Genomic DNA, 22,610 nt, shown 5'->3' with positions numbered 1-22,610 from the left:
TGCCAGCTCTGGCAGACCAAGCCCTTGACTGAGGTGACACAACAGTTTTGATCCAGGCCCAGCATGAGATTTTACAAAGCTAGTAGTAAGATACCCGGGAAAACCTGAAAAACTGGAAATATGAAGGACCTCTGAAGGTTCAGAGTTATATTTGTCACAGGAGTAGAGGCATCTTTGCCTGATAGTGTTGGAACGAATTGATTTCCCTGTGTGAACTTCTTAGTGCAGAAAAAGAATTATTTTTCATTGGAATAATGAATTATTTTTGAAGGTACAAGAGCTTCTTTATGCACCTGCCACACAGCCAACCTGTGTCGATCTTCTGCTATCAATGTCTTAAGAAATTTCTAGACATGCTTTTCTGTGTCAGTACTTTTAGATGGAAATACTTTGCTCTGGAAACTCAAAGGCACTGTAAAAGACTGACCTTGTGAGCAGAAACTGAATCCTTCAATTCTCTAAACTGTATCACAAGAAGGGAGCTGGCTGGTCCAATTTAAATGTGTAGTTGGCTCTCATTGTCATCTATGGGAGTTTTGGCAGCTAATAAATGACTTGTCTTTTAAGGAATGGCATAGAACGGTTAAATATTGAGACTTAGGAAAAGCAATTTGCTGCTATTGCTTGCAACTGTTTACACTTGCAAGATTATTTCAGATTGGAGACATAAGGTTAGAAGCAAAAAGCTGAATTAGGAAATCACTTGTTCTGAGGTGTGGAAAGAGCAAGAGGTGCAAGAGAGGTTTCTCCCTTACTTGTGGTACCCACACTCACTTCTCAGATGCTGGAGGTGGTGCTGTTGAAGCTTTGCCACATAGTGCTTTTAATCCTCTGTGCAGCAGTCACAGCATTAGCGGTCTGACAGATGGCAGAGAGCAAATTGTTTGACAGCCCACTTCCACCACCATCTGCCTGAGCAATGGATCTTGCGGTTTCTAATAGGTACGTGTGGGTGTACATGCATACATGGGGAAGATGAACGCTGTGCTCTGTGCCCTTGAGCTTTTGCTTGACCTTCTTGCTCCAGTATCTCTTTCCCTTGCTTCAGGTGAGGCAGCGTGTGGGCTATTCCAGCTCTCTGCTTTACATTGAGCCACCTTGGACTGTCACATTTTGGGTGAACGGATGTTTTCTGCATGAATGCAGCAACTCAGCTGAAGCCCCTGCCTCATGCAGTGACCCGACATGGGGGCTCAGCTGTTTTCTGAGGGAGCCTGGCTCTTGTGGAGGAGGACGGTATGGCGTAGGCTGCCTCCAGGAGAGAGTAGAAGACAAGAGCCCTTGCTCCACACAGGGAACAAAGACCACCCAGCCTCCTGCAAAGCCATCTTCTGAGGCTGGCAGGAAAGGGGAGCCAATCCCTCGGCATGCTGCTGTGACCCTTTTCCTCCTGGGGGGACACCCCATAGGCATAGCCCACAGAGGCATTGTGCTCCTATGGGTTTTAACTCCTGACCTGATGGCAGCTCTTGTAGTCTGATATGCCATAGAGGTGACAGTGCAAAAACACATTTCTCAGCAGGTTTCAATTGCCCTCAAGCAAATTGGTTTGATGTTAAAGAAAAATAGAGATTTCTAGGTTTAATCCACATTCAGGAAAATAAAACACTGCAGCAAATATAAACTTTTCCGCACTCCCCTCTTCTGTTTCTTTCTGCTTTCTTCTCTTTCTCTGTCTCTTGTTTTGTTCTGCACTGCTCGTTTTGTGGCTTCCCACAATTTGCTATGTATCCAAAATGTGCTCCAGTGAAGTCAGCGGGAATTTCTGGATACCGGTCCTTTAAAAAGGAGCTGCTCACGTAAATAAATGAAGTTGCTTAGCTTTAGAAATGAGCCATGACAATTCTAGCCCCAGTATTTCCTCCATTTTAATATGGGAAATTACTAAGGGGCACGGTTTTAAACCTGAGATTTGTTGAAATAATATGAAGGCTGGGAGAAAGGAAGAGATTATTTATAACAAAAGCACTCAAGGAAATAAAATCTAAAAGTATAACAGAAAAACAGACCTTAACTTTTTTGGGGATAGCAGTGGAAATCTTCTGAAGGTATTCTATTTATCAACTGATTGAGAATCAGCATGAAAGATGTTGAAAACAAGCTTGTTGGTAATGAAAGAAGAAATACTTAAATGGTTGGCCTAAATGCTGAACAAAAGTCAGTAGATAAAAGGACTACTTCAGCTTTGTAGATTTTAGCTTTTTTTGGGAAAGGAATAATAGTCTGAAGATAAAAGAAAAGTAGCCTTAGACATCCTGTTTTGAAAAATCTTTGGAAAATTAATGAAGCATGCTAAAATAAAGAGGAAACCATATTATGGATCAAACACTTGTTTTCAGTCATTGTTTCAGAAGTTTGCAAATCTAGAGGGTGTTTGTATTTAGTCCTAAAATATTTCAAACTTTGGCAAGCCAAAAGATGCTGGGCTTAAAAAAATCATTTTATTCTGACTACCATCTTGCTTTTTGCTGTTTGGTTTTGATATTTTAACAAATGGAAGTAAACATTGATTAGGAATTCTAAAATTTTGTTTTGAAACTTTGTTTTGAAGCTTTAGGTACAAATGAAAAAATACTAGGATTGGAGGGAGATAAATGAGGCAGAGAAGAAATTTAGTGATACCGTTTAATTGATTCTGTTTTTAAGTCTGGTGCCCGTGATAATTCTTTAACAATTTTAACAAATTTTAAAGGAATGAAAAGTCTTTCTTTGGCATCTTTTGTTATAGGCACTGTCTGCCCTTTTCTGAACCTATGTACTCTGCTGTACAAATAGTCAGTTTAGCACTGCATTCATGTTGTTTTGTTTTAATACAAAAAAATGCAGATTATGGATGGGCATAATTTTAAATTATTAAAATAGATTAACTGGAATATCTAGGCAAACAAGGTGTAAGCATCTCAGAAAAGAAATTATAATAAACAGTAAAGGTGTTAGTTCATTGCATTTCTAGTAACTTAAGGAAAGAACTAATTCTCACGTACCCAAAGTCCTCAGTCTGTTCAGGTAGGTAAACAAATCTAAAGAGCATTTCAGGAACTCCTTACACTGCTAAGCACCATAAAGTTCCAGAATCCTCATAATTGAGATTTTTGGCCAAGACAGTATAAAGTAAAAACATGTGCTGGTAGACTCATCATAGAAGCTGAAGAAATGGTTATTCTTTCCTTAGTCCTATGTTCCTAGAGAAGAAACATTCTGCTTTGATGCATAGAAAGCTTTATTTTTCAGTTTTATGAGACAACAAGCTTTAAAAACAAATTTCTCTTTCATCAGAGTGATTGTGTATCATTTTTGTAAACCTTAGAATGAATTTCAAAATGTGTGGCCCTGATCGTGAAAAAGTAGTCACTAAAATTTTATTCCCTGAAATTAAAATTCTGTAAAACCTTTCTACCCATTTTGAATATTCAAATAATAAACTTTCATAGGTCTCTTTTCCCCTTAGTGTATTTCAGGGCTCATGTTGTCCATAATGATTCTACAATCAAAAACAAATGTAAATAAAACATTCATTACTGCACGCAGACACTTTTATTACAGTCATAAAACAATCTTAGATAATGAAGTTTTTGCTTATTAACATGAGGCTACTTTTATATAAATCTATATGCACTCCATAATGTGTTTAAGCTGGCAATTAAATCCAAAAGCATTATTTATCATCTTGGACCCTTGTGGGACTGCACGGCATGTAGAAACACTTGCCGGCAATAGGCTTGATTGTGCAGATTATTCTTCAGAGACGTCTGGTTAAAAAATTGTAGTTAAAGTGAAGTTAAAAGAAAAAAAAAAAGGCAAGTAGAAAACTAGAGGAAGGCAGCAGGTGTACAGTCTTGGAGCCATGTGCTGCGCTTCAGTGGTCTGCTCAGTCCTCAACTCTATTTTGAGAACTGTCCACCCCCATGAAGTAGGACAGTCCAGATGGGACCTCCTCTGGGCTTCTTTTCTCTGTGAGAGCACATCTCTTTTCAGTACCACTCTAGATTTGTAGAAGGTAGATGAATGGCCCAAACACACACAGCAAATCCAGAGAGGCTGCACCGTAAGTACCTAACGCTGTAACTTCTCACTTTGATTTCCACACAGGGTCAGGGTGGCCCCTGGGGGCTCCCAGAGATGTCCCTGAACATGCCTTCAGGTCACTTACTTCTTCTCTTTTTGGAGGGGCGCAGTCACAAGCCATTGCCAGCAGCCAGAGCACAGGGGCCAAGAGGGAGCTGTGGGCTACACAATCAGGTCTCACCGCAGGGAAAATCAGGGAATAAAAACTACAGGAAGGACTGAATCCTCTAGGTGATGTAAAATCAGCTGCTGTGAATTAGAATCCTTCGTTCTTTGCAAAATTAGGCTATTACCATCCTAAATCTCTTTAGTACATTAAGCTAGCCAGAGGTGGAGTCAAGCCATGACATTCCCAACAACGTGTTCTTTCTGTGCCAGAGCTCCGAGGTGGCCCCAAGTGGGAAATGCTAATTTTTCAAACAAATACCCATGTCAAATGCATGCTACATTCCTTACTGCACACTTTAGTCCTCCACAAATAGAAGTAGCTACGGGTGGGATTTTTCCTTGGTTCTGATTTCTGCATTTTTGCAGAAAAGAAGGAACAAAAACAGTAGCAAAAAAGTGTTTGTTTCAAATAGTATGTCATCTGAAAAAGGGCAATCATTCCCATCACACAACGATCTATCCGTAAGCCTACAAGACAGAGAAAAGTAAAGCAGCGGGGTAGGAAGCAGAGCAGAGAAGACTGAATGCATCAGCAGTTATCCTCAGCCTAAGGAATGCTACCAGTAATGTAGAGTGTCTGTAGCATTTATCCTAGTCCTTTGAAATCAGTTTGGCACTTGAGTTTCATCCTCATTTAGTAAAGAACATCCACTGCACATTACAAAGTTTCCAATCACCACCACTGAACACAAGACATTTTTCACAGATATTTCTTCTCTGAAGAGTTATTTAATGTGATTCTTTTCAGAGTAGCTGTGCTGGTTTCATTTTTCTGTTGGCATTGCTGAAATTAGAATGAATCTTTCAGGGGTATCTAGTACAGACTTTAGACTGTGCGTGGAAAAACTATGCTAAGAAAGAAATAAAACAAGTCTTACTGCTATCTAAGTCTTAGTATTTTCTTGTCCAATACCTAGAAGTCATTAACAACTATCTTGGGAAGAGCAAGAATAGGGTAAGCATATGTGATATTTTACACAAATTCTCTCCCAGTCTCCACCTGCTTTAAGGTCAAACAAGGGTTTTCCTGAACCTCTTGTGGTTTGTCAATGAAGTAATCTTTAGCAGATTTCTTTTCGACATACATTTTTGGTCTTCCCCTGAACCTATATAAGTATTTTGCCTCCGTGTCCTCTTTTTCAAGTAATTCCACACATCACATAACTGGTTGCTATCTGAAGAAGGACCTCCAGATTGCTCTGAACCTGATTCCTATTAGCATCATTTACTGACATAAATTCTCACACAGAAAAAGATGTGGAATGTTTAATCCCTAACTTTCCTCCCCCTCCCTTTCCAAATAATCATGACTTTTCAGATCTCTGTCATATACCCTCCTCAGTCATCTATTTCCAGGTCATACCCTTTGTTGTTGCACTTCTCTGATTTTTCCTAGCTCTAAAAGATACACCCTTTTCTAGATGAGGGAATTAACTACATTCCACATTAACACTGCAGGCGTATAACAGATTTATACAGCTACGTAATGATGTTCTCTCTTTTGTCCTCTTTTCTCTCTCTAAGATTTCATTTCACGGTGTGTTTTCCTAATGTGTCCATTATAACCCAAAGACCTCACTCCCGCCTGAGGAGGAGGGTCACCTCAGAGCACATAATATTGTATACCAAGCTAGGATGTTTATCCTCATGTGCATCTCTTACGTTTGTCTATACTATAAGATTACCAGGATGGGGAAGTAATCAGACCAGCATTACTTGTGAGTTATTATGCAGCAGGCCTGACATAATCCGGTATGTTATGTTCACAAAGTGTTTGCTTTTCATATCCATTCATCAGTGAACGTTAAGCAGACTGTAGGAAGCTGTTCCTGATCAGTGCATTTTGGCAAACATCAGTAATGTCTTGTACACAAGGAGAGCGGATGTCACATTTTACAAAAGCTTGAGTTGACAAGACCTTTCTAAACTGCTTGTAATGCTGATCCTCAGGAAGTACAACTATTGCATTTAAAAAGCTGAGTCCTCTGAGGTGCCTTTTGCAAGATGCTTATTAATCCTGAGTCCTTTTGGGAATCGAGGGTGTTAAGCATCCTTGTAAAGAAGTGCTGGGTACCTTTCAGGAACTGGTTCCAAATTTGCAATGTGAAGCCTTTGCTTCCAGATGTTATTTCTCCTTCTGAAAAAATGAAAACTGCTATTAATAAAGTCAGATCAACTCCTCCAAAATGGAACGCTAAGTCATCTCTGACAGTTGTTTAATTATTACTGAGCACCTGTTAGTTTTTGCAATGGCATTGAAGCATATAAATTCAACTAAGGGAAGAAAAAAAAAGCAATCTTTTTAGATTAGATTCATTACCAATCTCAGAGGAGTTTCCTTAAATTTCCAATAGAGTAATGTAAGAGAAGTTTAACAGTACTACCAGTGAAGGAAAGATACCCGTGAGAGTGATAATTTTGGTACTCGTGCAAATTTCAAGATGGTGTTTGAGAAGGGGGAACCTAAAAACCTGACTTGTCTGAAATCGTTTGGAGCCTTTTGATATTTTGAGTCTGAACTTAGTAATGTGTTTTTTCCTGCCTGCAGAGAAGGGGTGATTAGAGAAGGTTTGCTAATCAGTGCAGGCAGGGGATCTCCTGTTGGTGGCAAGAGGCAGCAGTAGCCTTGCTGGAGCTTTGGGACATTTTGGGGCCCCTCCTGGCCTTGCTGGTGCCTGTGCTCTGCTGCAGCTGAAATCCCATGTCTCGTCTGAAGCCTGAAGAGAGCAGCCTTGACACCAGCCTCGCTTAAAGAAAAAGAAAAAACCTTCAGCCCTCAAATATCTATTAATGAGGTGCCATTGTCTGTATTTATGGTTGTTTGTATGATTGTGGCAGTTGTACTGTTCAGGCTTTCTTGAATAGAAGAAAATTTTAGATGGTGATTCTGGCTTGTCAGAAGAAAAGAAGGATGGGGAGGAAAGCTGGAGAAGAGGTGTCATGTATCACTTTACTAAGCATGACTTTATTTTGATTCTTTCATTTTCTTGTCAGGTGCTGGATTCGATGGAGTGGAAGAAATTAAACGTCACCCTTTCTTTGTTACTATAGACTGGAATGTAAGTGGAGCAGCATTTTAATTTTTTAATTTTTCTTAGCTAAATTTTTGAAGACTAACTGCCATGTTTAGAAAAGAGATTAAGTGATCTCTAACGTAGAAGAACCAGGACCTAGAGCCTTTTAAGTGGGTACCTATGTCTCTGGCATACATATAAACATTTGTTCTCATACCCCAAAATGAAAGAAATAGAAATCTGTTTTCTGCAATTGTCAGTTTTCTCTGACTGCTTGTCTCTGTTCTGTCTGATGGGCTGGCTAATCACAGTACTACCTGAGGCTATTTGCAGTGTTCTGCAGAGTAATTTCCACATTCAACTCTAATAAACATGATGCATTGATTGTGGGAGCTGGATCGGAGTGAAAACGATCAGTTTTAAATAAAGGAATTCCTGTAATATTTCATGTTTCAATTGCAAAGGAACAAAGAGCCAAAGGGCTGAGTTTGAAAAAGATACTCCAAAGGGAAGCTGTCTGATGCTTTAGGTCCCTCCATCCTTCTGCTTTTATGTTCCATACTGAAATACTTGTCCCTTCTCGGTAGCTCTGGCAAGCTGGACTAAATGCTAGTTTTATTCTTCCCAATGTCAGGGACTTCCAGGATTTCTTTTCTCTCTTGAAACTATTCAGAGTAGCCCCAGGTCCACTCTTGCACATATCTGCCCATGTAGCTCCTAGAAGCCCCAAGACTTCCAGGTTCACCCTTCACTGAAACACAGCATGGTGCCACTGGGACTGGCTGGTGTTGTAAGTCCTCTAACAAAGCAGCTTTGTTGGCCCCTTCTAAGTGACTATAGGACAGGATCTGGCTCTTCCGTTGTGGTGGGTTCAACAGAAAAGTACAACACAGGTGGATTTTCAGAACAGTGATTTTACACCACTGGGTATACAAGTCAGCCAGCCAGAACAGGAAATAGCAACTCCTTTTACAAGTGGTTGATGTTTTATTAAGGTGAGTCTTTAATTTAACATCGGCACTCAAAACTGGAACAGCAAACATTTTATCAAGTATAACATGGTTCTAATAAGACATGTCAGACATGATTCATATAGTGGTAAACAAGGATTTATTTTATTGCTATCAGCTACAGCTCATAAAGCTGGCAGTAGAGTTTAGCTAAGTACTTGATTCAGACTTGCAACAGGTTAAACCTCACTTTTTCAGTATCATATTTGTTCAAACTGGTATTTTTTGACAAACTTGGAGGCAAACAATGTTTGTTCTCTATCTGGGCATCTGCCAATGCGTCAGAGCTCCTGTTTTCCACATCCACTAGAATTTTCTAGTTTAATTTTGTCTGACCTATGTTATGGTGTTGTTACATCTTTTTCATATTTGATCTGAATTCTCTCCTGAATGCCAATGTAACAGGTCACTGTTCTTGCTAATGCAATTGTTACCATAAATTCTAGTAAAACAGTATGAATCTGTCCCACAGCCATTCTCAAAACACTGCCCAGGGCTTTACAATAAAGCTAATACCTCTGTGAAAGCACATTTTGTGGTGCCCAAGTGGCCTTTAAAAGGCACACAGAATCATTTATTTTGGAAAAACTCATGAATCTACTTTGGACTGCATGTTGAAGAGTTGGCATGACTCATAAGCATGCTACAAGATGATCAATGAAAGTGGAGTTTGAGAATTTTCTTTATGGTCCCAATGATTTTTAGTCCTATTATATACGTTCTGGAGTCTAGATTTTTTTTTTTTTTTGCCTTCTGCTTCTTAGTAATCATAAGATACCGTTTAAAGACTTTACATGTACAAAAATATTAAGGGGCATGTCGCATCAGCTTTAAGGGTATTTTTAAAAATAGTCAACCCTGCAGATATATTATTATTATTGTTATTATTGTCTGTGTTCCTCTGATATTTCCATGGTCCTCAGCTTTGCAATTAAATAAATACAGGTTAGGTGCATAAATCTTAATTCAGCTGGGAGCACTGAAAAGGTGACAGGGTTTCTCCTTTTCTATTTGCTTGTGGAGCAGCTCAGTAACTCATCATGGAGGAAAGAGGCTCTGCATCTTGAAAACATGTTCAGCAAGGTCCATTGTATAGTCCCTCATCATTTGAAAAAGTTCTTGTGGAGACATTAGGGAAATATATACCATGAAGAGAGTAGGTGTGCTTAAACGTGACTTGGAGCCAGAGATGGAGGTGTATTTAACCACCCTGTGATGAATTATCTAGCCCTGTAACTTTGCTGTAAAACGTAGCCATAAAGACTCATTTTAATCCAACATTATTGCACTCTCTTGGAGACAGATGGATCATTATTACACAGATCAGCTATCATCTTTATAATCTATTTCCTCATTTAATCCCGATTTCACTATCACTCATGGAGATCTTGTAAGGTTTATCTAGTTACAGCAGAAGTAACATATGCATTTCAGAGAGGTGTGAGCCACCCCAACCTTGAGCTGAAGCCAGGACTTTGTGTTATGTTGATGATCCAACCAATTGTTAGCACATTCTCTGTGGAAGGAAGCAGAGCATGGTCAGAGAGAAAAAACGGATCATGCACAGGTGTTTAGTCCTGATCTCTCTGTTGTTGCAGGAAAAGAGTGCCCAGTGCCCTCATTTTGTTCTTCCATTGTGTATATAAAAATCAATAAACAACAACATTGATGAGGCAGGATATTAATGTTGACTTTTTTTATACTTTTGTAATATAAAGGCCTCAGTGAGCAAGGAGGCAAGCTCTCATGGAGAGCTTAGCTACCTTGACAGGTATGATAGGACTGCTGCAATCGGCAGTGTAGGAACTTTCAGAGGCTGAAGTAAAATGATCCTCTATCAGAAATCCCTTTATCGTGAAGGGTCAGAATGGGTTATTGTCTTCTAGAAACCCGATGCAAAAGAGGTCTTTTTTTTAAGCAAACTTTTTCCTACAATAGGAGTGACATGGTAACCAGGAACAGAGTACCAAGCTGCTTCATCTCAGTTTAAAAAAAGAGTTTCAAAACAGAAATGAGAGCTAGTTGTTTGTTTCCAAGTTATGTGTGATGTCTAGACATCATGGTGATGAAATCATTAGAATTGCAGGCAGAAATGTATAAATCAGATCTTCATCTACTGTCAGAGCTATTCCCTTGGGTTTTGGATTCAGGCTTGGTTATTGTCTCTATCACTGAAATGTTTACCTGTCGAGGCAGTCATTTCCCACTTTTTTGCCATCTCTCACTGTCTTCAAACAGACACAACCAGACACAGTGTCTGGTTCAGATGAAGGCAGTGAATGCAGTGGAAATGACATACAGTGTGAAGAGTATTGTTATGATGCTGCAGATGCTCATGCCAAGTACAGCAGAAACAATAGGTACAAGCCTGGAAAACATGAATGTGGCTAGAGAAAACCATCCTCCTCCAGTCCTTTCCCACAATATCTTTGCTCCATTCCCTTACTCTGGGGTGCTGCCTTTCAGTCCAGATGTAGTTTGTGTTTTGTAGGTAGCACTAAATGAGCTGGGGACAGTCTAATATAGAGTATTTATGCCAAAATGTAAACTGTCATGAGCTAATCTCTGTATGAGTCTTGTTTTCACGGCTATTGTCACCCAGTAACAAAACCCTAAGTCCTCACTTTGCAGGGTCAAAAATAGATGAAGGTTTCTGCAAATATCAGTCTTACTGCTCTAAGGCATTTAGGATGTGATGCAAACTGGATAGATACTGTGTTAAACGAATGAACTGTCTTTCATGATCAAGGCTGTGATTCCCAAGAAGATTAGGTGCACAGCTCCTTCCAAGTTTTACCTGCTTACTACATATGTACCCCTTTCCTCCCTAAGACAAGCAGGCCCCAATTGGGTTGACCTCAGATAATTTCAGTCAGTGGATCTTAGAAAGCACAGCCTGGCTCTTGGTATTTGTACTTCTGTTTCTTCTTTCCAGGTCATGCTTAAAGAATTTCTGGCTTTTCTCTGAAAATAAAAAATGAAATCTGTTTTTGCAGACTGCGGGCAGAGGACTGGGACTAAAGCAGTGGTTTTTATTTAGATGACAGGCTAAATTGGAACTGGAGCAACTGACATCCTAGAAAATGAACTGTCAAATACAGCTGGGAAGGAGTGAGAAGAAAGCGGACACGAGTTCTATTTCCTCCAATATTAATCAGAGATCAAACTGATCTGGAATTGTGAACTATTTAATTGCAGATTTTGCAAACAGCAAAAGTTGATCCCAAGGTCTGAATTCTGCTAGCTTCTCTATCATTTGTAGGCAATAACATTGTGCCATTAATCTAGAAGAGGACAAACATTTTAGGAGGTAGTTTATCCTTTTGTCTGCTTATTAGGTTTTCCGTGACAGGTGTATGCATCAAGGGAGTTTATTCTCACACTATGAATGCGTCACTGTGGAGGGTAGCATCTTTCAGTTTCTGGAAGGTGTCTAAGTAGTAATTCAATTTTCATTAAAGAAACCATTGAGGAAATGACTAAATAGATTTCGACTAAATTAAACTTTTTTATTGTTATTATTTATTTATATTTTTTTTAATGGGGGGGTGGGGGTGGCTTTTATTGTTTTGGGGGTTTTGACATTTTCCAGGCACATATACAGGCATTTGTTTCTATGGATTTTTCAGGATGGCATTTTTTTAAAGATAATGGTAAATTAACTGCTTATAAACAGCAAGGGACAGACACATGTCCAGCATTTGGTTACCAGTCTCCTTGGTGTATTACCTGTATTCCCAGCTGATGAAGTGTGTTCAGATGAAGCTCATATCAAGGATCTGGTAACATTGAGACCTAGAAGAAAATTAGTTATTTTGAATTTTTTTTTCTTTACCCACAAATCAGAAAGGATGTTGAAATATCATGTTTTATTGTGGGTTGCAAGGTTCTGAAGATAAATTCAATTTGAAAGATTTTTTTTACTCCTGTATTTTACATATTCACATGTTGACTTAGCAAAAGAGAAATGTTTCAGTTCACATTGCTTCAGCATTTGCTGAGCTGCCAGAGTGCCACGTGGAGATTGCAACCCATGTTCTTGTCTGTGGTCCCTGCTCTGAGCCTGGCCTGTGGGCTGCAGTACATTTCCCTTGATGCACACTTACTAATGGTCCCAAAGGGGACTGTGAGAGTTCAGCCAGAAAGCACAGCATGAGAGTCCTGTCAGAGAGGTGTAGGTGACTCAGAGGAGTCACAGTGCACATAAAGGAAGGAGGATGTTATTTTACTGTCCAGCTAAACTGAAATTACAGTGGCACCAAAAGCATGGTACCATGCCACTGTGCACACCAGCAGCCTCCTATCTCCATTTTTGCACCATCTGGTTCTTGTCCGATGCTGTGACGAAGAAGTTCAGCAAGCTATGCCAGTAGAAAGATAATTCTGTGAAAATCCTGGTACACATCAATGTCAAATGAATGCCAGTGCAGGCACAATGCAAGCAGAGAAAGCATGTGGGCTTTTGGCAGCAGCCAGACATTGGCTTAACCAAGCTACAATGAGAAACATCTTCAGAGCAGGAGGCACCCAATTCTAACTGTCACAGATTGACACCAAACTGTTCAAAGATTTCAAGGTTAACTTGCTATGTCATTTGCCACTCTGGTTGGTTTATGTGGGAAGAGATTAATGTGGTCCATCAGCCCTGAATAATTTTGGGAGCATGGTAAGAGATAATAAGTTAATACATTTCATGTAAAATGAGAAATATTCTTGGAAAGTCCAGAAGGAGAAGATTTGTTCTCTGATCACATGGAAGACAATGGCTGTGATTCTTCCTGTTTTCTTAGGTCAGTTTCTGTCACATTGCCTATTGGAGTAGACAAGATATGGGACATTTAAAGGAAGATGTGCTCTGCCTGTAGTAAGCCTTCACATTTAACTCTGCATTGTGGTTTAGTTTGGTTCAGAGAATTGGCTTTGGTTGTACTGGTTCTCTCAGGACAGTGCAGCAAATGTGGGGTGGCAAAGCCCACAGATGATACTGCTCTGCTCTTTCTTGTTCCTCAATGATTTCATCTAGCTACCTGATTCAAGAGCCTGGGAAAAATGTTTTAGGCAGTTTACCTTTTGCTGTTCCTAATCGTCTGTTCAGAAACACCAGAAACAATTTTTATTGCAAGTAGAAAAGGAAATGGAAAAGGGTGTCGTCCAGTTTACACTCAGAGGAGGTTCCTTTCTCCCACACAAGAAACTTCTTTGTTTCCATCCCCTCCCAACAAGCGGATTTGTGATTACACATCTTTAGGTGGCTTGTGAGTCATGATGAACCTCAAATCCCTCCTTGGTAGTGTAGGATGTGGGTTAGGGATTCAAAACACAAATGTGGATCCAGCAGCACTTAAGAAACTGCAGATGGGGGGTGCAGAATTGAGAGGCCAGGGAGAATATGGTTACAATAATCAAGAGCGAGTGCAGTTCACGAATGATGTACAGTTGTAAAACATTTTCCAATTTTTGGACCTCACAGGATGAGGGGTACGTTTAATTCCAAAAGGAAGCGTGTGTGTGACCATATTGCTTTCTGCAGTAAAAGGACTGCAGTTGTGAATTAAATAAAGGGAAGCTGGAAGCAAATAGCTTTCGCAAGGTGACTTCCTAGCAACAGAGAGACCCTCAGTAAGTGCTGAGTGCTCCTTTAAAGCTCTGTGCAGACAGAAAAACGTATATGTTAATTACTAGGTTGATACTTTTCAGTTGATGAGTGACACTTCCTGCTTAAGATTGCAACTGGCTTTTAATTATTTGGAAGACTGGCTTTCCATTGTGGCTCACTGCAATTATTCATCTCTTTTTCTCTCAGAAGATACGGAGCAGTTTTACACAAGCAGGAACTTTTTTTATGGTGAAATGGCCATTAATTATTGCAGAGTCTTTTCCAGCCTCACCATTCCACTTTTCCAAGGAATCATAATTCAGCCACAAACATCTGCTTTATGCTAATGCTAATTCTATGCTGCAGAATGTCCTTCCTCAAGAACCATTAATCTATGCAAAATGAAGTTTAAATTATGTTGATGTATATATATCTTAGGTTTGACCACATGCTTTATATTATAGAAGTTAATTCACCACAAAAAAAAAAAAAAAAAAAAAAAAAAAAAAAAAAGCATAGTTAAAAGACTCTTCCTGTATGCAAAGAACTGGACAAGCATGTATTAATCTCCATTAAATATTCTGAAAAGTCAGCTCATTATGAAGTTGTTTTAAGAGTTAACCTGAAAATACATATTGCAGGCAGTCATAAAATTGCTCTCTAGCAATTTCGTGACCTAAAAGTTTGAAAGAAATGTCATATTTTTTCTTAGACATGTTAATTATTGGGGGCTGTCTGTGGCAACTAATTCAGCTCTTTGAAATCTGAGAACAAAAGCATTGCTAGAGAGAGAGCACAGCCTAGGGATGGAAATGTGGGGCAGGGAGTCAAATGTGAGCTCTGTCCCCCACGCTGCCATCAGCATGGTGTTCAGGTTTTGCCAGTTCAAGCAGAGATGATGCAATATTGCTGAAACCAATAGGACTCTTTCCATTAACCTCTGTAGGCTTCAGGTCAGATTCAGACATACTGAGCCTTGGTTTGTTCATCTCCCAGAGTGCGTGCACGTGTGTGTGTATGAATGCTTGCAAAGGAGCACAGTGAAGCAATTTCTTAACCATTGCTAAACATGAGTAAAGAGGACAGAAAATCCCTGGTAATGAAGGCAGAGTATTGCCATGCATATATGGTGACTGTTACTTACATGCTCCCCTACGTGCCCCTCACTCACCTTGCAGTTCTTACCTGTTGTACACACTCCCCTCTTCCTCAGCTTTTTCCTTGTTTTTCCTCCTCTTCGCAAGCACATTTAGGCCTTTAACAATGATTTCATACCCATCTGCAGTGCTTTCTTCCCACTGTGTTTTGATGGGAAATTCTTCTAATCCTCATCTGTAAACCATTTTACCAGATATGCCAAAAGAACAAGTTGCTTGTTTAGGTTGTGAGCTCCAAGCCTGTTGCTCAGCTCCATCTGGCAGAGCACCCAACATATTGCTCGTTCTTGACAAATAATAAATGCTAATAAATGTTAAAGCAGTCACCACTTCCTAGAGGTTCTTTGTGCTCGTTGTTGTTGCTGTGATGCTGAACTCACCCACGTGCAGTTTCTTGGTGCTACCATTGCGTGTGCCAGCCCTGCCCATAAGATCAATGAATTTTCAGATGCCCCAGCCAGAATATTCTGTCAGTCCATGTTCAACCAGAAATATCTGTGTTTTTATTCCAGGTTCTAGTAAGTAAAAACTGCAGGGACCATCCAGGGCACAGATTTTAAGCCTACGAGTCAGGCAAGAGCCAGAGCTGTGGCTTTATCATCTTCTTTGTCAGTCTTGCAAGGATGGCACTGAGATGACAAAGAACATGATAAAAAAAGGGGAGCCTATATGTGGGTACTGAAGGTACAGAATTTGTTGTTACGTTGCTGACTGTGGTCTGTTCTTCTTGTAGAAACTATACAGGAAAGAAATCAAGCCACCTTTCAAGCCTGCAGTGGGACGGCCAGAAGACACCTTTCATTTTGATCCAGAGTTCACATCTCGGACCCCCACAGGTTAGTGCAATGGCACATGGGTGACTGATCTTTTTAGTGATTCAGCCATCCTCTTCCTCCCTATTCCAACTGAGTCAAAAAGTCTTATCACCCATAGGATTGCTGGATTTTGCAATGTTCAGCAGGAAGCAAAGAGTGGTTTGCATTTCTAAGAAAAGAAGTTCATAAAACGTTTCACCAACTTCACATTACCACATTACCGTCTTCACATTGCAGATATTAATGTCTGCATTTTTACAGTAAAACTAATAGTTGATTTGCCATTTTATTTCTATTGTTGTTGCTTATGTTATCTGAATTTATCTGTTTTAAATTACCTCAACTGTTTTAAATTACCTCAATTTCAAAGAACCTTGAATCTCTGCAAGGTAGTATTTAAATACATATTCCATAGATGTTATCTTTAATTGTGAAATGACATAGACTGTGGACTGTTGGAAGTTAATACATGGTTAACAGTAATGGAGAATCACCAAGTTCTCAGATCAGTGGAGCTATGCCAAAAGGGAATTTGGTCTACAATATTTAGAAAATTCTTGCAGTGAGGATGTTGCTCTTATAATTTCAATTTTCTAACAAGTATATCACTTTTTGTGCAGTATATCTTGGTTGTTGCACAAAATATCAAAACAAGAATATCAGTAACCTCAGAAGGGTAATCCCAGTTATAACATTGCCTCTTGCTAGACATGGATTCTAGTCTTGGTTCCTAGGCTGTTTTGATTTGGGGTTGTGTTTTTTTATTTGTTTGTTTGTTTGGTGAGGATGTGCAGTCTTACACAAGCTATATATAAAAAAAAAAAAGAGGTTATACTCTGGTTATTTGGAAACAAGGCAAATATATTTCACACCTCTGATTTTAGCTTTAGTTCAGATCTCAGAGGACCCATATGCCCATTTCTCTAAAATAATGAAGAGTGAAAGTTAGTTTGATCTTGAGAAAAGCGTAGGCTGCTTCCCTGGAAAGTCTCAGAGAAAATCTAAGAGTTTGGATTGTTTTGGAAATTCACGCGTCATCCATTGTGCTGCCATAAAAACCCTTGAACTTCATGCATGTGCTGATGTCCGGGACTATATTTTACATTGTATGTGTTCTTGCTATTGCCTAATTCAGTTTGGTATCTCATGCAAAACACTGACTGAGAAGGTTTGTCTTGAGGTGGGGGCTAGAGTAGGGGGATGGACTGCCATGGCTTCTGCTTCATGCTGTTATGAAAAGTGGCCTGAGAACCAAACCCTATAATTTCCAAATGGGTGTAATTGTGAGTTCCTGTACACTTCCAGAGCAATAGAAAAGCCCTTGCAGATTGGCAGCACATGTATATTACCAAGGAGAGGCACAGACACACAAAGTCTGTCTTTATGAATGAACTCTACTGCCTGCAGTGAGGTTTATGTCAAAGTTCCGGATCCAGTACCTTGCTAGTCTTGTAGTTTGCTCTATCACAGAAAGCTTTTTTTGGCCTGGAGGTTGAAACAGCCTTCTGCAAATTCCTAAGCTCTCCTCTGAGGATGCCAAAGATGCAGTTTCTGATATTGACAGTTCATTGATATGGGTATAGTTTCACATTAACTTTTCTCAGGGATTCATCTGAGTTGGAGGTGTTTTTTCTGGCCTCTGGTTTCTGAAGTCCACCTTTGTGGACCAACATTTCATTTATGTTGACTCAGCTATCTATACCTGAGCCTAACAGGAAGCAGGAAACTGAAGTGATCCAGGTTATAAGTGGTGATTTGAACCAGGATCAAATCAAGACACTGTGGTGATCCAACTTAGAGTTCAGTCCACAAATGGCTGTGCTATTTTAAGTGATGGGGCAGTGTTCCATAACCAGCAAGACATATTAGGCTGGCTTTACTGATGAGAAAAAGTATGTAAGATTGCACCTCAGGTATCTAAATCTCCTCTTCTGCAAATAAGAAAATAATGTTTACTAACCCTAGTGAAGCATATTGATGTAAATTACTTAAGATTTATGAACCCTTTATAAATCATGTAATGTGAGATGCTCAAGTGGGACAAAGCATTATGGCTTTCACAGTTAGGAAGGTAACCATTATATGAGATTGGTGTTTGCACGTGGCTCTAATTCAGATATATGAAGTGATTCTGGATTTATTAAGACTGAAAATTATAGTTCCTAACTATCACAGTTAGTTAACATGATTTAAAAACAGTTTTGTATTTAACACTAGTGTTTTAACATTTAGTTCATATGATGGGCATATCAGTCAATGGTGATGAATATTTTATATTGAACACCAACTAATCAGTAGCTCTTTTACAGTGTTTGATAAAGAGATTAGCAGGAAATTATGAAGGAACAGTTATTTTAAATAAAGATGACCTAGCATTTGTGGTTTGGAGCTGGATCACAGCTTTTCTAAAAATCAGGAGTGTTCAGATCTTAAAATTCCTTTTTCAAAGCAAATATTTTTTCCCTTAATTAATCTCTCTTGGAAAATTGCTGTAGTATATTTGCCATTGTGAGAAGTACCCAGTGATGCAAGAGTTCTGGTGTGATTCATCCGTGTATTTGCAAGGGCAGTACGCATCAACACAGTGAGATAAACAAATAGCCTGCATCATTTTACCAAAAAACACATAGCTTTTTCACATGCTTTGGAGTGAGGTCAGACTTGCTGTGCTTATTTCTGACTCCGGTTAAAGCTGAGGAGACTTTGTAATGAGATGTAGAATTAGCTGCAGTCTCAGTCTTGTTTATTTCTGGGCAGATAATTTATTTTTACCATATTATGGCTTCAGAAGGACTAAACCTCATCATGGTAAATCACATGTTGCATTGGAGGAAATACAAAGGAGAGTGGGGAAAAGAACAACTAGAAGATGAGCAAATTTGCACAGCATATGTTTCAAAACACCCAGCCAGCTACCCATAAATGGTTTGTAGTGGTTCTCTTACTGCTTAAGGAAATGCCCAGGACAGAACATACACTGGGGAGAAAGATTTCTTCAAAGCATTTCAGAATTTTAAGTGAAGCGCACCTCTTCTCTTCTTACTTTGGTGGGATGTTTCTCTCAGTCAGCGGTGGCATAGATAAGAGGGACTGGTCTCTGGTTGTTTCATTCCAGAGGCAGAACAATTCAGGGCTCTTTGAACTTCAGACATTCCTCTGCTGAGGGGGGAGGTTAGTTAAAACACCCCCAGATAGTTTTTTCACCTGAGGACAAGCCAGCCAGCCTCTTCCCTAGAGTAGGTCCCAGCTCCTAAAGCTGCTCCAGAAAGACCCTCGTGAGACTGCAAACCACCACTGCTGGAGCATCGTGCTTTTACACCTGCTTCACGTCTTTTCTCTTTTGCATTCTTCTCTCACACACACTACACCACATTACTCTAGCTTTTGTAATTTCTGTAGTCAAAGTGTGCCACAAAGGACAGATAAAGTATCCCACATCTTTTTTCCACTCCCTGAAGAGCTTCTGCTAAGCCAAAGGGGTGCACTGTCTAGAGTCATCCGTCTTCCCCTTGCCTCGCTGTCCTGTGCCTTCTCTCTCTGTGCATAGTCCTGGCACAGGCAGTGCTTCCTACTGGAAAGGACAGACACTGTGGAAAAAAAAAAAAAACCTCTGTATCCAAGATCCTTGCAGATAATATCCCTGCATTGTTCAGATCCAGAGAAAAGGGACAGAGAAGGCACATCAAAGATTTGATTATGGAGGTGAATTGGATTCATGCATGTCTTCCAGTTCAGCAGTCTGCTGCTGACTGGAAGGGGTGACTTTGTCTATTGCAGGTGCTGTGCCATTACTTTCTAATCCTTTGTGCAGCTCATGAAGTCATTTTCTTCCTTCTGCAGATTCCCCAGGTGTTCCTCCAAGTGCCAATGCTCATCATCTTTTCAGAGGGTTCAGCTTTGTTGCCTCTAACTTGGTACAGGAGCCTGCACAGCAAGATGTGCACAAAATCACTGTTCATCCAATTGTGCAGGTACAGACGCTGATGTTAAACTTTGCATTTGATGGGCAGATACATATGTGTAATTTGTATTTAAACTGCCTCAGGATTTCACAGCTACCCAACCCTCATCTGTTTCCGCACAGCATGTAGGAGATGGAAAATGAGATATTTTTTTCCAAAGGCTTTTATCTTTATATTCACGTTCTCCACTGTCCTGTAAATGAAATAGTGATCACACCTTATCACAGCTCAAATGAAATGCACTTCTGAATACCTGAAGTACTATTCCAGTTGTGCATACAGGGCAGGTGACGGAGTGATCTTTTTTCAGTGAATGATGTCATTCTCAATAGTTTTGTCTTGAACTGTGTGATACAGTCCGTGCTGGCAGAGGGGCTTAGTGAACGACTCCTGTAGGCTCCCACACACATGGAGCCCAAGCTTCTGGGTGTAAAATGCCACTCTGTTCCTGTTGTGATTGCACAAGAGCCTGGTTGTACTCACATAACCCAGAGTGTCTTGATGGGGGAAGAACAATTGCCAGACACTTGGTTTCTTGTTGTCGTTTCCCTATGACATGCTCTCCAGTTATTGTAATTTCCCATTAGTGTAAACCAGAAATAAATTGCTACAAATGGCTCAACAGATCAGAGGAACAGTGAAACGGGAGAGGAACTGCACTGCTTAAAAGGGCAGCAAATTTTCCCACAAGGAAATTTTTTTTCCCTCCTTTACCCACAGTGAGAGGTACTCTGCTTCAAGGGGAGAGTCCCTGTCTGTGGCATCAGTTTTCATGCTTGTTTTAATAATTTATAGTTTATTCTTAAAGATTCTCTTATGCACTACTAAGTGAATTGTTAACCAAGCAATTACATCCCAGACTTTTTGTTTGTGTGTAAAAATGTATTGAATTTAACATGTGCATGTCTTTCAAGGTTACATGTCTTAGAAGGTTCTGAGCTTTACTAAGGAGTATACATTTTCAGAGAGAAGATCCTAGAGGATTTGTAGAGCTGCTGGTCATTTTTTGAGTCCTGGAAAGGAGTTTACAGCAAGGCCTCAGAGTTGGGCTTTGGGAAGCCATCACCACCTAACCAATCCACCTGCCCAAATGCATTCGAAAGGGCATATGAACTAGTGGTGCCATAATTCATTTTATACCTCTCAATAATAAAATAAGAAGTTGTAAAGCATTTCCTATTATTTTCACTAGAAAAATATTTTCTTAAGTTATACTGACTTAATGTGATAATTTTTCTCTCACACTGAAATCATAGTAAAACATATTCTTAACAAGACCCCCATTGGACTGGAGATACAACCCATATGAGGTGTATCTGTTTTGAAAGCTGTGAAGCTCTTAGCTGTTTATGTTGTCTGGCACTTCAGTTAGAAATTAGTTTTCTAAGTATTTTTTAATTAGAAACAAGTTTATATTGTCAAGAATTGTGGCTTTGCCAAGAGATTTGGGCCCATAGTTCCCTGTGAATTTCTAATAGGAAGTGGTTGTCTGCATTCCATAAATAGTTTAGAAAATCACTGCTTTTTTGCCATTACTTCTACATGAGCAACTCCATCTTACAGACTGAAAAGAGGTAAAAAGGGCTGGGATACACTTGCTTAGGTAAAGTGCTTCGGATTTATTTATTTATTTATTTATTTATTTTATCTGGACTTAGAAAACCAGCCAAGACAGGAGATTTCTGTGGAGAAGATGGGATCAAGCACTTCCTTAAGACTAGGCTAGTCCGTGTGTTTACATACCCATGTCCTGATTCCATTATTTTGTCTTTCTCTGTAGCAATTACATGGGAACAATATTCACTTTACAGATGGATATGAGATCAAGGAGGACATAGGAATTGGCTCCTATTCAGTGTGCAAGAGATGTGTTCATAAAGCAACAGAAACAGAGTTTGCGGTGAAGGTAAGAAATCCTTCCGGCCGGTGCCAGAAATGTGGTTTGACATTGCTCTGTCTGCCTGGGCAGCAGTGTGGTCAGTGGATATTAGTTGGCTTATTTCTCCTCAGTGTTGCTTTTTTTTTTTTTTCTTTCAAAAGATGAGGGGGTTAATGGTAAGTCTTATGTTATTTCTCACACCTAAATCTCATCAAGTAAAATGGAAAAAACCTTTACAGTCTAGCATGGAAACCCTGCTAATCATTCCAGCCATGTTCTTTGCCTTCTAGATATGATTTTTAACAGATCCTACATTGAATCATCATAAATAAACAAAATAACATATAAAATGATTGCAAAATTGATTGCCATTTGATTGCAAAATAGAATTTTGTTCTTCTTAAGTTTAGTTCTCGCAGTTCTTTTTGTAATAAGAGGGATATGCCAGTGAAAAACGTAGTCACCTTCAAATAATTAGATTTCCTTTTGTCTTCTTGACATTCAGCACCAGCATGCTACACAAAGGAGCAAAAGACAAGCTTCAGTGGAGATTCAAAATGTAAATTCAGTGCAAATTAGTTGGATATTAAAGACAAATCAGTGAACTTCAGAGCTGGTCAAGCAATACTATATGTCACAGCAGCCAGCAGCCAGGAAGCTGCAAGGATATATGTAGGAGGGAATCTGTTCTGATAGGAAAGAATGGCTCTCCAGCAGAACTGCTTGGAAGGTCACAGTCATTGGGCTAAATTACAACCTCTGTTAAGTGCTGTTGGTTAATAGTGTGCAGCTTTTACAGAGGGCAGAAAAGTCTAGTGTATGTAGCAAGTGATCATGAGGTTACATCTCAGAGGAAAAGTTCCAAACACTGAATTTTCTTTGGGATAAAAGAGTACTAATTAAAACACTCATATGCTAGAAACATATTTAGTGATTTTGTTCTT

The 22,610-nt window shown here is 39.6% G+C and overlaps 1 protein-coding gene across 4 annotated transcripts in view; it reads left to right on the top strand.

Annotated features, from left to right (window-relative positions):
* Positions 1 to 22,610, top strand: part of RPS6KA2 (ribosomal protein S6 kinase A2) — a 295,053-nt gene that overhangs the window by 241,050 nt on the left and 31,393 nt on the right. For all 4 annotated transcript variants that reach the window (XM_040554039.1, XM_040554041.1, XM_040554040.1 and 1 more), the window contains 4 exons: positions 7,228 to 7,292; positions 15,744 to 15,846; positions 19,666 to 19,796; positions 21,568 to 21,693. In XM_040554039.1, the coding sequence (XP_040409973.1) occupies positions 7,228 to 7,292; positions 15,744 to 15,846; positions 19,666 to 19,796; positions 21,568 to 21,693 (425 nt within the window). The remainder of the gene's footprint in view (positions 1 to 7,227; positions 7,293 to 15,743; positions 15,847 to 19,665; positions 19,797 to 21,567; positions 21,694 to 22,610) is intronic.

Source organism: Cygnus olor, chromosome 3, assembly GCF_009769625.2.
Source record: "Cygnus olor isolate bCygOlo1 chromosome 3, bCygOlo1.pri.v2, whole genome shotgun sequence".
NCBI lineage: Eukaryota > Metazoa > Chordata > Aves > Anseriformes > Anatidae > Cygnus > Cygnus olor.
This window is presented reverse-complemented; position numbering and strand designations above follow the sequence as displayed.